The sequence below is a fragment of the Vidua chalybeata genome, chromosome 1 (assembly GCF_026979565.1).
Source record: "Vidua chalybeata isolate OUT-0048 chromosome 1, bVidCha1 merged haplotype, whole genome shotgun sequence".
In the NCBI taxonomy this organism is placed as follows: Eukaryota; Metazoa; Chordata; class Aves; order Passeriformes; family Viduidae; genus Vidua; species Vidua chalybeata.
In genome coordinates, this window is record NC_071530.1 from 19,775,719 (window position 1) to 19,793,487 (window position 17,769).

A 17,769-nucleotide genomic window follows, 5' to 3' on the forward strand; every position below is an offset into this window, starting at 1 on the left:
TCTTTAGGATCAAAGCTGGAGCTTCTCCGAGATGAAAAGATGCAGGTGTCCAGCCAAGATGTTCTGTGAACTGGCTACAGCTGCACATGATGTAGGCCCCCATTTTGCCCCAGTGAACAGACTGGAGATGAAATGAAAGTGACAAGGCTACACTGCTGCAATACCTCTACACCACAGAGTACTCAGACAAAAACCCCATCCAACTTCAAAGAACAACTCAATTTTATTTTGATGACAAATATTTTGAGCAGCTGTGCCCAAGTCCTCTTCACTTTACTGAGTGCAGTGTGTTTAAAGAGCTGGAAAGAATCCCTGCTTTGGGGATACTGAACTTCTTTGCCACCTAGACAAAAAGTAAAAAAACATAAACAAATAAAAAGCCATGTGCCAGTACATTTACAGCAGTACAACATAAATGTGCATAGGACACCATAATTTCTTGAATTTAAGGTGATTAACATTGCTCTTTGTGAACAGCATATTAAACACAGAATACTTTCAAAGTGCAAAACTATTGCAAGATATTTACTACATTCAAATTAACAAACATAATGCAGTACTTGGCAATGCAAAGACACACACAGTATTAATTCTAAGGCAACTCTTTAAAAATACTTTGATCGAATCATTTTTAGTTTAACAGGCTCTGAAGTTATTAAAAATAGGCCCCCCAAAATTCCATACCAAGGTGTTTTCCCCCTAAAAAATAATAATAGTAAAAAAAAAAAAAATCACAGCAATAGTGCTGTGAACAAATCAGTATTCTCAATGGAAAACTGTTGCAGAAAATGAAGTTGTTAGGTGATAAAAACCACAGCATTTGTTAGGAATGTTTTATTCTGCAAAGATACTCAAAGGTCTTGAGTGCTAAAAGAAATTAAAAGAAAACATCCATTATTCTGATATTCTAATATCTACAACCAGACCATTTCCCCCTAATCAAAGTTTATGTATTACCTCAGGTAAGACTGGATTTAGAGTAATCAAACTATAGATTTACAAATGGTTTTAGCTAGAAAGCATTAAATACGAAATCATACATTAAAAAACAAACAAACAAAAAAAAAACCAACCAAAGGGCTATACATCCAGCTAGTGCTCTTTGTAAGTATTCAGGACTACATTCTGAATGACATAATTTCAGTCTGCAATTTAGATTTCTTTTAGGGGTTTATTTTTAAGTCACCAAACAAGAAACATCATTCATACTATCATTTTATTTTTTTCCTTTATAATTTGCTTCCCTAAGAGCAAAACACATCTTATTTTCACACATTAAAACAGTTGAACATCACAGCAAGCAGCTTTAATATCAGATTTCAACCTAGCCTTGCATTCATCTTTTTTCTTTATACACTACTTTTCAATGACTTTAATTATTTTCTGAACATTTTGACTTGACACTCAATGTAGTTCTAAATGTGACTTTTTCTAACTGGCAATAATACATAACTTCATTCAACCAATCACTGTTTCCATGTGCATTCAAAGTCTTTCCAACACTTATGACAACATATTTACTGATACTTTTAAAATTTCATTAAGTTTTATTTAAATAAAATGGAAGCAAATTGAAATTTACAAAGCTTAAAATTTTATTAAAGAAAACTCAGTGTGCTTAAATTTTCAAAACAAGATTAAACAAAAACATTTTGTCATCAAAGGCCTGCAGTCAGTTTGCAAAACTGTTCAGGTAACCAAACTCCATGTGGCTTTTAGGCATGCAGAAGTGCAGAACGGTGTTTCTGGAAAACCTGCCAAGCATTTAGGCTGGGTACCTGACTGCTGCTGGGACTTTGCTAGGAATTGGGTGTCCACTATTGGTTTTGATTTGTTGGGTTTTTTCAGTCTTCATGTGGGGTTTTTTAGGGGACTAGTGGTTAGGTTCATTTGATGCTTAATGTTCCCAATTAACTCCATATCTTTAAATTATCTTTAGATTTAACTTAATTCCCTTCAAATTGAATTAGTAGTTACTGGGTCTACTCTTTCATCACCTTCTTTTTCAAGTTTCAGGTGAAGGAACCTAACTCAAACACTGTTAAAAGTTCTCTGCTTGTGCAAATAAGACCAAAAACAAAAATGAAGGCAAAATAATTTCTCTGCAACAGAATCTGAAAACATGTATGACAGTAGATAAATGAATGTCAAGATTACCTTCACTCTGAAGTCTACAGATACAGCACCATGGTTTTGTTTATAGATCTGGCTTCCCTTTTGATTTGTATTCATTTAGAAAACAGCACTCTCACTAAAAGGTGAGGAAGGCTTATGTATACAGAATTTAAAATTTTAACAGAATACAGCAAGTCTACACATAACACTGGCTGCTGTGATTCCAAATTTAATTACCCATTTATCTTTGAAAAGGTATTCAAGTTCTAAATGACTACACCAGCACTTAGTAATAATAATTTTATGCACCGTACGAAGATGTATCTTCAAGTAGAAGAATATAAGAACATCCTAGAACTACATACCAGAGAAACTGAGACTGAAACAGATTTCTTTTAAGGCAGAAGTTCCATTGTATATCAGATTGAAAGCCACCACAATATTAACTATAACTAGTTCATTAAGCACTCAAAAATTTGCATTCATAACTATTAAGTCTCGTGCTGACTAGAATGTTACTAATGTTCCAGGAAGTCCAGCTGGAGATATGGTTATCCTTTGAGGTTAAAGCTATGGCAGAGTAAAGTTAACCTAAACACTACTTTCACTACTTTTAATTATTAAATAAAATGTGCTCATTTATGTTAGTAAATACAACTATTTAGAAAGAGGACATATGAAATATTGAAAATGACAAAACAGATTTTAAAAAGCTATCATTGAAAAAGTTAGAATTCATATTCAGAAGAATTTCAATGCTTAAAAACAGATTCACATATGTTCATCCAGTTGAAGATTAGTGTATTAAAAAAAGTTTAGAAAATACTTTTGTGTTTCAGTTCAACTGCGCTTGATTCAAGCACAGCTTACAGGTTGGCTGATATAAATTAAACACTGGTCACTGCCTCAGCAGCCAAAAGTACAGAAAAATGTACATGTTCACAGGATAAATAGAAGTCTCTTCTTTTGGAGGAATAACAAAAAAAAGGAAAAAAAAAAAAAAAGGAAAAAAAAGCTATCTCACTCCAATACGGGAGGTCATCCACTCCAAGCCTTGGCATAATCTGAAAGATAAGAAAGGTTATATTTGGTACGAGTTCTATTCCAGCATCTTGAAGGTATTTTCTACTTGTTTTTATGTGTAACAAGAGCTACTTAAAATAAATTAAATCAACCGGAAATGGGATTGAAAGCTGAAGAGAGTAACCAGTGTTTTAAACTAAGTCTACTTCGGCTTTAGCCACATGAAAATGGTCAAGCATTCTATTTTATTGAATCTTGGCAGTATTTCAATTTTTTTTTCCTTGTAAACCTAAAAGACACTATCCTTAAATGCTTACTCAAAAGTACATGCAAAGAAAAAAGTTTTTCTTGTTCTACAGAAAGCTAGACCTTTACATACTAATATTAAAAGATAAAGGGCAGGTTATCCACACTGAATTGTCTCATGAAAAGACAATATATCAAAATTACATTACAAAATTAAAAGTGTGTTTATATTGAATACTAAGACTGCATGGGATCTAATCTGCTTCCTAACTCAGTTTGCATCTCCATTTAAAAGTCTTCTGTTTTAGAAGATAGACTTTCCTTTGATTTTCTAGGGTTCTAGTTACCTAATTTATACTCCTTTGAGCTTTACCTTTGTACAGTACATCAGTGTTTAGCTATCCAAGAATGTTAGCTTCACTCACATCAGGCTGATCCCCCCAGATTCTTGTCAGATTTTCCCAAGGAAGACTCAGCTCAGCTATCTAACTCTGGGAATGTTTTTTCTAAGTTCTTCTCACTACTGTCATAGTTTGAAGTATTCTAAATATTCATTGCTTTTTGTTTTACAATATGAAAGAAGCAGCCTAGGATGGCCACTATTTCTAAACTAAACCTCATATTTATTATTTTCCTTCAAATGTCAACTTGGTTGAAGATATTGGTTAGTCCATAAACTGTGTACTCAAAAGAGACTTTAGCAAAACTGGTAGAAGGAAAGTAGAGTTAACTCTTCGAATGAAATAATACAACCACCCTATAAAAAAACACCCACTTTTTCTCACTACACATTCCACCCTAAGGAAGTTAATGGCACCATTCACTCTACAACACATCTCCATGACATTAGACAACAGTTCATGCTAGAAAGTGAGGTAGATGCTCTCCCTTCCCAAATACTCAGTTGGATTTACTATTTTTGATGTCACAAGACCACAGTATTGTAAAGGTTGTACAACACAGCTAAAAAAACCTCTAAATATCACACATTACAAGACTGCTTTAAAAACCAAGATGAAAAATCAGTACACTTCACACCATACAAGCAAGACATTATCCAATTTGTAGAAGGTATCAACATTTTTTTTTAATATTTACAACCTAAGGATCCAAGGCTAGCCCAGCATTCCATTTTAGTAATTGTTAGCATAAAGTATGCAAATGTCAAAATTAGCTACATTAGCCAGATGGAAACAAAGTTTAATATTGGTAAAAAGATTGTTTTATGACAGATCTATATAACTTTTGATCAAAAACAATGTTTCAATGCTAATAAAAAAAGCCAACCAACCAAAAAAACCCTGAACACCTCAACCTCCCAGCTTAGAAGGTTCCTGTAGTTTAGAATATAAACGAATAGAACAGTAGCTTATTTTTTCAAATACAAAAAGACACACAAGAGTAAGAGAGTAGCACAGAGAGAGTAGACAGCTATGTCAACAGCTACATACTTAGGTGGAGGGGTAGTGTTTGGTTTTTGGTTTGGGGTTTTTAACAACAAATGGAAGATGTTCATATGAATTTGGAGTTTGAGCTATGAAAAAACCCACAAGGTTCAATTATGAAAGAGAAAAATTCAAAATGTCCCTCTGACAGCAAAGTTCAGAAAATATGAACTTTCAGAAAATCCACTTTGGTGTCAGCAGGCTTCTAAATCAGTATTCTCATTTACCAGGAACTGCCATAGTAAGCAGTAAGCACTTACCCCTCTCCTGTCAAAGCACAGCAGGACTGAATGTGCCATGGGTGATCCTTTATGGAGCTGAGGGTGAGGTATGCAGATATCTCGGCGGCCGTCATGCAGCCTTTCATGTCCTGCTTGTTCGCAAAGATGAGAACCGCAGCCTTCCGTAAATCCTAGAAATGATTCGGAGTACTCGTAACAGTTATTATACAAAACTAAAAGGCTATTGTGCTAACTTCATGTGTTAAAAGAACTGTACCCAAGCTAATCTACAATTTCTCCAGAGCATTGAATTTTAACCATCTTACTACACAAAGTATTTGTTACAGTAAGACTGAAAACCTAATTTATTCAGAAGTGTTCACCACCACAGAGAATCAAATTGTAATGTATTATATGAGGATCCTTTTGGTGATGACCACATGTTCATACATAACTAATGAAAGTCTTGTCAAAATACATTTTATAATGCTCCAAATTACTCAGTCAGTGGAATTATTTCTGGTTAAACATTGCAAGTCCTACAATAAATACTATTCAAATGGAAAAGCCTGCTAGATATCAGTCTCTTGAAATTCTTTCAACTTTATTAAAGAAGTTTGGTATTGATTAAAGCAGTAATAATTTAAGAAAGCTTTTTGAATTCCTGTTAAGTTTAACTCTAGTGTTCTAAGAAGGGAGCTTTAATCATGCTGCATCAGCTTTTATAACTAATTAAAATAGTTTTGTTCCAGCATGGAATTTAGCATTCTGAACAGACAAGAACTAGAATGTATGGCTTTAAAAGAGCAGAAGCGTAAACAAATCTAATACTCAGGAAGCTGACAGTTGCAACTAAAAGTGTTCAATACATTTCAATGTGTGTTAAATTTTGAGAGTATTTTTCCACCAAGAGAAAAAAAACCAACAACAACAAAGCTTTATGATCTACAGCTGAAAAACCCTACAAGTAGCCCAGTCTAGGCCCACCAACTGATTTCAAGAGATGGTAGATCACAGTTTCTTAAGAGCTTGAGATTGGAAACCAAAAAACTACATGGGAAAATTCTAGCACAAGAAATAATTTTTCCACCTTTTCTGGTAATGAATTTACTCCTTACTATTAGACCCAAACTACAATTACTATTAAACTGCAAAGTAAAAACTCACTTATGTGAAACACAACAAGTCTCTCAGAGAAATTAATTCAACAGCATTACTTGCCCTGTACTACATCCTTTTCTTTCAAAAATGAAAGAGAATATTTAGATTTAAAACAACCTTAATTCAGCTTCAGAGTGATCACAAAAAGTTTTAACATATTTTATCTAAGCGAATGTACAACTTAATTCAGGATGTTTGAGTGAGTTGACCCAATGCTGAACAGTCCCCACGATAACATACAATAAAAATACAAACAAATAATTCTGAAGGAAAATGAACTGAAATAAATGTTCTCATATTGTGATATTTACTCCTTAATTTTAAGAAACAGGATTCGAACAAAGAAAAAAAGGAGGCAATTCCATTTCTCTAAAATAAAAACTAAAATAAAAATGTTTCCTGAAATTTTAGCCATTTAACTGAACTAGTCAGTGGTAAAGGACAACAATACCCAGTTACAATAATATGAAGCACAGCATATTTTACAAGTTCAACATTTGCAAAGTAAAGACTGATTTTATTACAATTAAGTAAGTCCTATTAGAAGGGTGCTTAATAATTTTTCTGCTTATTTATAGCTTACATGGTTTTAAAATGTGATCAACATGAATGCATACTTATTCTCAAATGTTTTTTTTCTGATGGAATTATTTTTGTTAATATAGGAAACATGAAATGTTACTAAACTGTTCTCAACAAAACTATCATCCCAACTCCCCACCATACCTCATGAGCCAGCATTCTATAAAGTTCTTCTTTTGTAATAGACAGTCGCTCTCTATCAATGCTGTCAACAACCAGAATGATGAACTAGGGAAAAACATCAATAGTATAATATGTAAATAAAAACTACAAATTACAGAAAGCACAGTTTCAAGAGACCACTACCACTAGTCTGCCTACAGAAGAGACAGACACTTTCAGAGGACACTAGAAAAGAGAAAGTGACAAAAGAGAGAAAAGAGAGTAGCAAAACAGGAGGATTGGAAATCACTGCAGTAATTCTCCAACATATTCTCCAAATCACTTTGCCTTATAAAATTAAAGGGATTCATTAGTCATGAAAATGACCACAAAGTATGAAAACCTGAGTCAATTTAATGCTGCTGTGACTTTGAGATGCCTAGCAGATGATGTGGAACAGTAATAGAATTATTCATATGAGGGAGGCTAGGATTAGCATAGTAAACAGATCTCTTTTCTTCCTCAGCTGTTTCCAGCAGACTGGAAGCTTCTAAGTAAAGGGAAAGTTCTTTCCAAGTACTACAAGGTACTGAATTTCAAACACTTGCGAGACAGAATACGAAGAACATCCCAAAAGTATCAGAAAAAATAATACATGCATCTCTCCAATTTCCAAAATCAAAGACACTCAAGGGGTAAATGCCAAGAACTTATTCCTCTATACCAGATAATGCTGGTAGAAGTCTCTTTATCTTCATGTGTTTCTTAGTTGTAGCTGCACTTTTCCAGATAAAATAAAAAATTAGTCTAAAATACTGGAGGTGAAGGTTGAGATGTCATCATTATCAGGCTTACAGTAGATCTAGGATGGATCACTGATCTTACCTCTCTTCAAGAGCACAGGAAAAGATATAGAAAAAAGAAGAGATAAAAAAAGCTAATTTTACAAGAGGATTCAATACTTCTTTAAAGAGTAATATCTACAAGAGGTCTCTGCTTTTAGGAGAAATGGTAAGAAATGAAGTCTAGAATATTTTACATCACTGTAGATGTTTCAAAAGCAGTTCTCCGTGATTATATGTGCCTTTTTGTATTGATAACCTCTTGGCCTCAAAAAGACTGTCATAAAAAACAAACCCCACAAAGTAAACTGTTGCTGAATTCTTCTCCAACCTTTCCAGCAACAGCAGCTCTGCCAGTACCTCACAAGTAGTGCACAGCAAGACCTTCCTTCCTCCTCTGGATAAAAGCTATGAACTGATGAGCTATTTAAATACTGCTGCCTAGGCTTAGAGAAAGTTTCATTCCTTTATTCCTTATTACTTCATTCCTCATTACTTCAATTCCTCATTTCCTTCTAATTATCATTATTTCAAAACCATTTCAGACTGGATGTACAGAAGTCCAATTGACCACTGCAAATCATCACAAAATTTGCAAATTACATTTCAAAATTTTCTTTTTAATCTACTTTAAAAAAGCAAGCAAAAAATCTGATCTAAAATTTATTTCATTATCATTTGATTGCCTAGGAAAAATCTAATTTCACAGTTTATAGCATAGACCAAATAACACTACAGTAAAGTATACAGAAAAAATACTTAAAATATTACCAGAAAGATGGCAGCATACCAGCAATACCTTACACTTTTTGAATTTATTCTCTCTCATTAGAAGATAAAAACAATACCACTGCAATCTCTACAAAAGTCTACAAATATCCCTAATAAATAAATAAATATAATTTCAAACTTATTCTATTTGCAGATTTCAAAGCATCTTCTCATACCTCTGTATTTGAATAATAGGTATTCCATGATGACCGTAATGATTCCTGTCCTCCTATATCCCACATTAAGAAATGAGTGTTCTTCACCACTATTTCTTCTACATTGCTTCCTATGGTTGGAGAAGTATGAACCACTTCATTCATTAAGCTAAAGGAAACAATATCACACCATAAAGACCAGTCAGCAAAATCCACAAAGCTTGTTAGAGTTCAGTTATAACATTTTTTGTAGAAAAAGTAAATATATGTAACTGACAAAAAAAATTTAAAATTAGGCATATTTTTAAAAAGCTATACATTTGAACTTATAAAGTAGTGACTGTAGTCATGCTTAAAAAATCAGCAAGGAAAAATAAGCACATAAAAGGCATAACAAATGGTTAAGTGTTATAGGAAGACTGTCTTTCTTAAAGACATTAAGAGACACTTAAAATGCACTTGTTTCAAAGTAGGAGTTGCCATTCTAAAGATCCCAAATACAAAACCAAATACAAAACTGTGCAAAATATAAATCAGAATATAATTTTATCAAAGCATTCTACTTAGTAACTAGATATTAAATCCCAAAGGATTGTTTGGTTACATAGCTGAAAATTCCTCAGTTACACCTTTAAGCTTGCTCAAAGTATTCACAAATAGAGAGTCTTTTTGGAAAGCACACTATGCTGCTTTGATATCCAAATACAAGGATATGAATTTATCTATACTCTCCTCCTTTTCCACAATTACAATAGTAATTATGGTTTTGACAACACTCTTCAATTTATTATGGATATTCTTGTAATGCTGCCAAGATTTGGGTGCAATGATGCTATTGAAAATGAGTAAGGTAGGACCTGGGAAAGCTGAAATATTATTTTTAAGAATTCTCTATCACAAATTTTAGACACTGGAATTGAGAAACATTTGGAAACATTTCTGGATTTTTGCAGGGTGGCTAGAATTTCCATTAATTTAAAAATCATGTTATTTTCTGCAGTTACTGGAAACAGGATTATTTCTATGCATACAAATTCAGACAGGCTTTCATGGGGAAAAAACTGCTGTTCACTTTTGCTTGGATGTACAAATTTGTTGTTCAATTTACAGTTCACTTTTAAAGCACGGCAGTTCCTTCAATTATCCTTCAAATATTTACTCTGTTTAGAACAACTAATATCATTAATGTACAAAGTGTGATCTAGAACCCTAGAGATTACACCAGATTACAAAACTGAATTTTCAAAGAATAAACAATGACAAGTAATAAAATGCAAACAGAAAACATTTAGTTCATATACTTACAACTGGTAAAGAATAGTAGTCTTTCCAGCATTATCAAGTCCCACTATGATTACTTTGTGCTCTGCATAAAAAAAAAAAAAAAAAAAAAAAAAAGACAAAAATAAGTTAGTGAAAACAGGGAAACAACAATAATTATAAGTCTGCTTTATCACTCTCCCTTACTGAAGAAAGTAACTGCTCATTTCTTTTAAGTCAATACCTTACACAGATTAGTGGAGACTTCAGGACAGAAAAAAAAAAAGCCAAACAAAGCCTCATCTTCTCTTGAGACTCCAGTCTCAGGAAAAGTCAGCACTGGAAATTTAATAAAGGTATGGCTACTAATGATTACTTCATCTGCAAGATCTACTTTTAGAAAGAAAAATACAATGAAAAAATATAATCCATAGCTGTGTTTCACACTAAGAACACCAACAAATATCCAAAGACTGCAAGAGATACTACCCTAACATTCAAGGATCAATAATAACCATTTATTAAGGTACCACCATTATTCACACAGTAAAATCTAAGAGGAAACTGTATTTTGAATAGGCCACAGATTCTAATTTTGCAACTTCTGAACTGAAAAGTCACAGAATGATAAAATGGTCAAGGTTGGAAAACACTTCTGGAGGTCATCTGGTCAAACCTCTTTGCTGAACCAGGCCCACAGAGCCAGTTACCTAGGACCATGTCCAGATGGGTTTTTAATATATCCAAGATGGAAACTCCACAGACTCTCTGGACAGTCTGGGTCATTGCTCAGTCACCCTCACAGTGAAAAAGTGCTTCCTGATGTTCAGAGGGAACTTCTGCGTTTCAGTTTGTGCTCAGTGCCCAGTCCTGTGACTGGGCAGCATTAAGACAAGTCTGGCTTTCCCTCTTTGCACCTCTTTTTCTCATATGTGATGTGCTCCAGTCCTTAATCACCCCTGCAGCCCACCACTGCACTCTCCCCAGAATGTCTATGACTCTTTTGTACTGAGGAGCCCAGAACTGGACACACTACTCCAGGTGAGGCCTCATCAGTGCTGAGCAGAAAGGAAAGATCATGTCCCCTAACCTGCTGTGAAGTCCAGCATACAAAATAGTGATCTTGCAATTGCTGCAATACTGTTTGTTTCCAGGCACAGGTGAAACAAAACAGAAATCAACCAAAAAAACAAGATCAGTAAAAAAGTCCTCCAGAATTTATATGCTTCTCTGTAAATAATCCCTCTTAGAATTTCAAATCCAGTAGCACAACCACTTAGAATGGTGGTTCTTTTGCTACATGTGTGAAGCTACAGCATACTGATCTAATTACTGATCAAAAAAAAAAGCAAATCACTTGAGAGTGAAAAATTTGGAAGTGGATACATAAAAAATCCATGAACAAGCTCACTATTAAAAAGATAATATTTACAATTCTAGGGCACTTATTTGGATACATAAAAAATCCATGAACAAGCTCGCTATTAAAAAGATAATATTTACAATTCTAGGGCACTTATTTCAAAGCAAAACATGGTTCACAGCTTAAAGATTTCCTACAAAATACCACACTTGATCTACAGATCTATCTTATGTATCAAATTGATGTTTTTTCCCCCAAAAGTGGGTGGTTTAAGGAAAAATTGAAGTGTTTTGGTTAAAAATCTTTTTATATATAGTAACCTAGGTCTTTTTACACTGAATATTACTGTAATGAAATAGTTTCTTGTTTGGAACTTTTGTAAGTTTTGCTATGCAGTAGGGTCACAACAGATGGTAAAATGTATTTCCCTGTGCCAGTTCCCCTACTACTGCATCCTGTCAACACATTCTAAAAAAAGAACATTTCCTGACTGTAAATGCAGCAATACTTTTAGCCCCACTCACAGCAGCATCAGTAATTAATAACCTTTCCCAATACATAAGTAGTATGAAGTCGTCTCTACTTTCAAGGCTAATAAATCATGCCTAGTAGCTTGACTGTCCATCTCTTCTTCAAACACACTTAAATTTAAAGAGCTTTCAAAGGTCCAAACACAGAAATACCATCCCGTTTTTTTTCAAACCAAACATGTTGTCAACTATTGCCAGGAAAATGATTCTACTTTTGCAGCATTCTATTTAAGTTATTTTCAAGAAAGAAAAGAAATTCTAGTCAGGCATTACACTGCTCTCTCATCTTCTTATCAGAACACATCATCTTAGGCATGAATGATTGGAGTGTTGGATGATACAACATCACACTAAGTAATGAAGAAAAAGCCTCCATTGAGATGGCTGCTTTTGAAAGCCACTGAAGTGTGAATGATCCAACACTAACTGGGAAAAAAAGGCACATCTTATCTGTGTTACTTCATAGTCAAATGGTGTTTCATACAGTGATTGAATAAGCACAAACAATAAACAGTCACACAAGTGTTAATTAATAGTGATCTTGGCATGAAAATAGTAAGATGAAATCATGGGTATTTCATACAAGTAGCAGATTCCAGAACTATAGTAATGGAAACTCTTCACTTACAAACATATTCAAAAGTTGAATTTCTGTCTAGTTTGATGAAAACAAAAAAATTGCACATAGATGTGCATTAGAGGAAAAACATGTGAGCTTAAAAACTACCAAACTAAGACAGAACAGAATTTTAGCACGACAGCTACTTGTTTACAAGAGTAACTAGGAGTAGATGCCACATTTAGGAGGAAGGACAGTTACTGGGTAAATCATAGGCAGTGATTTATTTATGTTCTGTACTTACAGACTAACCCAAGTTTCTCCCTTTCACTGGCTGGTATTCAAACTCAGTTTAGGTTGTATTCATGAATATCTTCCCAGTCCACCATGTTCTTGGCAAAAGAAGAAAATCCATAACAAAGTTGAGAGAGCAGAAGAGTCTTTATTAATCATGTAGGAAGAGGGAGGGAAGATGGGGAAAGTAGAAGAAGTAGGCATAAGCAGGGGAAAAAAAAGAAAAGACAGTATTAGACTACTCTTTAAAGAATCCAAGGACTTCTTGGTTTCATCAACCATTTCTAGCACACTGATTAAAAAATTGATATGCAATACAGTTAAAAAAATCTGTGGCAGTTTAGTATTAGAAAAACACAGGACAGTAAAGATTATCTTCTGGCAGATGTTAGAAGAAAGACATAATATGCTTTTCCTTACTCATTGATATTTCTCTATGGTAAAAGGACCCAAAAGTGGAGAGTCAATTCTCCCAACATGCCTTTTTCTCTACTTTGCAAAAGATAACAATAACAATAAAAAAAATCTAAATACTTTAATGATGAGACTTCTAACATATTTGGAAGAAATGACTACTGAATGAGTACTGATAGCTTTCAAGCTGTGAAACAAAATACTCATCTGGTTCCAAGGAGCAACAACCTTGGAGGACTTGGAGTTGAAGAGAGAATGCAGACAGAAGTTTGCTAGAAAGAAGGCAGGAGGAATAGCATAATTCTGGAGGTCAAAGATGTTTCAATACACAGACTCATTCTGTACACAAACAGCTAACTTACAGTCCTCTCTTAAGCACAAAATAACTGCTAAAATGCATTTTGTATCCCCAGATTTGATTACAAGGAAGTAGAGAAGCTGTCAATAACTTTTAGCAGTCAAAGGAACCAAAAACCATTTGGTTTTTCAGATAATGGTCTCTCCTAACCTGACTGGGAACTGTCAGTAAGGCTAAGTGAAGCAAACTGTGGAGTTACAGAAGCTCAATCATCTTGATTTAGAGCTTACCATTACTTTTCTTAAAGCAACTTTTTAATAACTGTAGCAATTATTCAGACCAACCTGTAAGACGCTGAATAATTACTGTTCCAAAAATAAGTAAATCCCAGATTTGTGAGCTTCTCAAAGAATTTTATACACCACATAAAAAAAATAAGGTACTGATAACAGTCATTTATCTTTATCAGGGTTGCTGACATTCACTTCTATTTTTAACCCACAGTTTAATTAAGAGCTATCTTGGTAACAATGATGGAATGATAAGTTAAGCAAGTTTTACTAAGACATGTGTTAACACAGACACTAACTTAATGGCTCTACCATCTATCCATACAACTACATGCTGCTTAGAAGAATGTGCCATCACTACTGAATCATAGCTTCAGCAGGTCATTTTTGGAGTCTGATTTTTTTTAAACTTCTGAAAATAAGTTACTAATAAAAGTAAATTCAACTGAACTTCTGTAATTTAGCAACTAGACTTTAAATGGCTGCAGAGAATGATATTTTGAATAAAACAATACTTGAGTAATGTTTTTTTGTCAAATTAAAATAAAGGAAATATCACAAAGCCATTAGAAAGTCACCTAGAAAAATGACAAAAGTCTATTTTAAAGCCAACTGTTTCTTTTATGAGTAAAAGAATCTCTATTTCAGTTCACATCATTCAATTATATATTGAGAGCTGAAAGATTTAGACACACCTCATCCGCTATGCTCTACTTGATGGAACACAGATGGAACTTTCAAATCTTTGCTTAGTTCCACCTTTCATTTTGCCAGTCTCAAGTGCTGCAGATTATCACACAACTCACATCAGACATGAGAACTGATACCATGATCCTCACACAGCAGATCGTATTTGCATCTTTGGAATACTCTCTCTGTGCAGCCAAAATCAATGTGTAAGTTACTGTGCTAGTCTGCTCAACAAGCAGCTTCACAGGACAGCCAGTGAATTCTCCAAGGAGCTATCAAAATTTGATGTAACTGGAAGAGCAACCAAAATCAACTCAGAAATTACTATGCTTTATTATTAGTAATGGTATTATTTAGAGAATACAATTGTGTTGTTGAAGAATAATTTCCCATTAGATCAAAAATTTATGTTTGAAGCAAATTTTCTAAAATGAAATTTCAGTTTTGGCCATGAAAAGAAACTCTTTTCTACGGCTACACAAGAAACGGAGGTAAAAAAAAAACCCAACAACCCAAAACAAAGTAAAAACGAAACAAAAGACAAATCCCAACATTAAACCAGGATCAGGACACACCCTAAAGTCTCTTATTGGGATAAATGCCAAGGAGTAAATATTTCATGGTATTATGTCATCTATTTAACTGTGAGACTAATATTTCATGAACCATTTAAATATATGAATGTATTAGGTTTGCAGTGTGAGATTTTGATAGTGGAGAGGGCTACACAGTGTTTTCTGAGAAATTCCTAGAAACTTCTATATGTATGCAGCCAGTGCCATCAGCAACAGGTGTAATGCCTCTGGGATAACATATTTAAGATGAGAAAAAGTTATTGCACAAGTAAAATTACGGTCAGAGAAAAGAGCGGTGAGAATATGTGAGAGAAACAACTCTGCTGACTCCAAAGCAGGTGCAGAAGGAGGGGGAGGAGGTGCTGCAGGTGCCAGAGATCCACCCACAGCCCATGGTGAGGCAGCTGTGCTCCTGCAGCCAGAGGTCCATGGGGGAGCAGAGATCCACCTGCCCCGTGCTAGAGCAGGTAGATCCCAAAGGCAGCTGTGACCCCCACTGGACACCCGTGTTGGAGCAGGCTCCTGGCAACCTGTGGACCTGTGGAGAGAAGTGCACTCTGAAACAGGTTTGTGACCTTGTGGGGGATCCACACTGGAATGGCCCATCCCTGAAGGACTGCGCCTCGTGAAATGGACTCGTGTTGGAACAGTTAGTGAAGAATTGTAGACATTGGGAAGAACACGTATTGGAGAAGCCCACGGAGGACTGTCTCCCATGGGAGAGATCCCACACTGGAACAGGGGATGCAGTCCTCTCCATAACGAAGAAAGAGTGGCAGAGACAATATGTGATGAACTGACCATAGCTTGTTCCCTCCTGCAGGGAGGTGGTAGAGCTATAAATAAAGCTAATCCTGGGAAAAAAGAGGGAGGAATGGAGAGCAGGTGTTCAGAAGATCTGGTTTTATTTCTCAATAACCTGTTTTGGTTTGATTAGCAAAGAATTATATTAATTTCACAAATTGAGTCTGTTTTGCCCATGATGGGAACTGGTGAGTGATCTCTCCCTTTCCTTATCTCAATCCAGAAGCCTTTTGCTGTGTTTTCTCTCCCCCTGTCCAGATGAGGAAGGGAGTCACAGAGCTGCTTTGGTGGGCATATGGCACCCAGCCAGAGTCACTCACAATGAAGAATAACTTTTCTTCCAGGAAATAATATACAATAACCAAAACAATGTGTTTTCCTGAAGATAAATACTGACATCATAAGCTACTATACAGGCAGATACTAAATGCCATCAGTTATCTGCTGATCAGTTCCCTGCTTATAGATCTCTTCAGAGTCTTTGAAATACTTTATGGAAGAAAAGGAGTTGCAGATTGCACTACTTCATGAAAAAAAAAAAGGTACTCAATATTTTTCTGGAGGACAGGGGAAACGCTGGATCTTGTGAAATATGTTTGAGAGTTCAGGAAAACAAGAAATCAGCAACAAATTCAGAAGACTCTGTTAGAAGACTTCAGGAATTATGTGGTAGCATGGTATATGCATGAGAAAAATAAATGATCTGGGATTGGATCCCAATCCCATCCCATGAGAGACAGTTTGATATACAGATATCAATATGCACACACACTGAAGCTGTGCTCTGGTATGTACAGAATTAAACTGGGTTATGTGCAATCACAGGCACAAAACTATTGAAGTACACCAGGTGTATCTGCCTCCAAAAACTTCCAACAGAGCATTGCACAAAAAAGGCTTATCTACATTTTCAGTAACTTTAAAGTGGAAATGAGGTACACATTTGGAAACTTGATGAGAGAATAATTAATGAATTTGTTTATATTGTTTTTCGTTGAGGCCCTGAGCTTGGAGCAGGCAAAATGATATTACTGTTAACTATTTAATTTTCTAATCAAAGCTGGCTAGGTAAACCAAAATCATTAAAACAAATAAATTAACAGACAAACCATAATTTTCTACTTTTATGATATCCATCTGAGGTAAATGTGGTGGCAGATGCAAATTCTGAGCTCTGGATTAGAACATGAGCTATGATTGCAGGGCTGGGTGAACTGGGCAGGAGAGCATGGAAAGCGATACTATCCCCTTACAACCTTTTTTATTTTTGGCTAGAGAAATTATTTTCTTGGGTCACTAACTGTATTTAAGTAACATCTTTGCCAAAACACAAACAGATCTTTACCTCAAAGGCCCCTACATGTTTGGCGTTCTTCCTTTCCTTCTAATTAAAGACTAAAATAACATTATTTTAATAACAGACCCCGACGTAAAAAGGAGGACCGACGAAGCCAAGACGGACCGTCATCGTCCATCAAAGCTTCAGCAGTCCTGGCCGCCGTGGACGCCGGGCGCGCACCGCCTGAAGGGCTCCAGGGGCACAGGACGCGTTTAACGCGCCCAGGGCGGAGGGGGAGAGGAGGGACCACCTCGGGAACTCAAACAAAGCGACCCCGAGCATGAGGCGCCGCGGGACCAGCGCTCACGGCGCTGCACAAAGCAAAGCCCAACTTTTGGCTGGGCGGGCCTTCAGGAGAAGGCCGGCGAGCGGAGCCGGCCCCCACGGCTGCCGGCGGCCCCCGCAGCCCCGCGGGCTCCACTCGCCGCCCGCCCCGCCGCGGTTCGGGCCCGCGCGCTCACCTTGGCTACCGAAGAGGCTCCACAGTTTGGCGAAGATTAGGCCCATGCCTGGCGTCGGCTTCCCGCCGAACGCCCGGGACACCCCGAGCTCACCCAGGCGGCGGCCGCGGCGATTCCCCAGCACCCTCGGCGGAGGCTCCGCAGCGGCCCCGGCTGCGCCGAGCGGGCGGGCGGGCACAGGAGGGGGCGGGCACGCGGCACCGCCCCGCCCGCCAACGGCCGCACGGCC

General features: G+C 36.2%; 1 protein-coding gene across 2 annotated transcripts; it reads right to left on the bottom strand.

The window, feature by feature from the left end:
- Window positions 1–204: 204 nt before the first annotated feature.
- ARL5B (ADP ribosylation factor like GTPase 5B) lies at window positions 205–17,742 on the bottom strand. 2 transcript variants are annotated; one of them, XM_053956363.1, is made up of 7 exons: window positions 17,541–17,742; window positions 9,969–10,029; window positions 8,685–8,832; window positions 6,938–7,021; window positions 5,090–5,241; window positions 3,140–3,179; window positions 205–343 (listed from the first exon to the last, which is right to left on the bottom strand). In XM_053956363.1, exons 1-7 carry the CDS (start codon window positions 17,584–17,586, stop codon window positions 269–271), a joined length of 606 nt encoding a protein of 201 aa, XP_053812338.1. In that variant the 5' UTR covers window positions 17,587–17,742; the 3' UTR covers window positions 205–268. The 2 variants fall into 2 exon arrangements, with proteins under 2 accessions (XP_053812338.1, XP_053812348.1); XM_053956373.1 differs by lacking the exon at window positions 17,541–17,742 and adding an exon at window positions 12,680–12,780.
- Window positions 17,743–17,769: the final 27 nt, after the last annotated feature.

What these genes read in the sequence shown, in the direction of transcription:
- ARL5B (XM_053956363.1), bottom strand. Translation starts at nt 17,586, where the DNA reads ATGGGCCTAATCTTCGCCAAACTGTGGAGCCTCTTCGGTAGCCAAG. An exon ending in GAGCCTCTTCGGTAGCCAAG is followed by an intron (nt 10,030 to 17,540) that starts GTGAGCGCGCGG and finishes TTTTTTATGCAG; the next exon opens with AGCACAAAGTAATCATAGTG. An exon ending in TGTGCTTTGACAGGAGAGGG is followed by an intron (nt 3,180 to 5,089) that starts GTAAGTGCTTAC and finishes CTTATCTTTCAG; the next exon opens with ATTATGCCAAGGCTTGGAGT.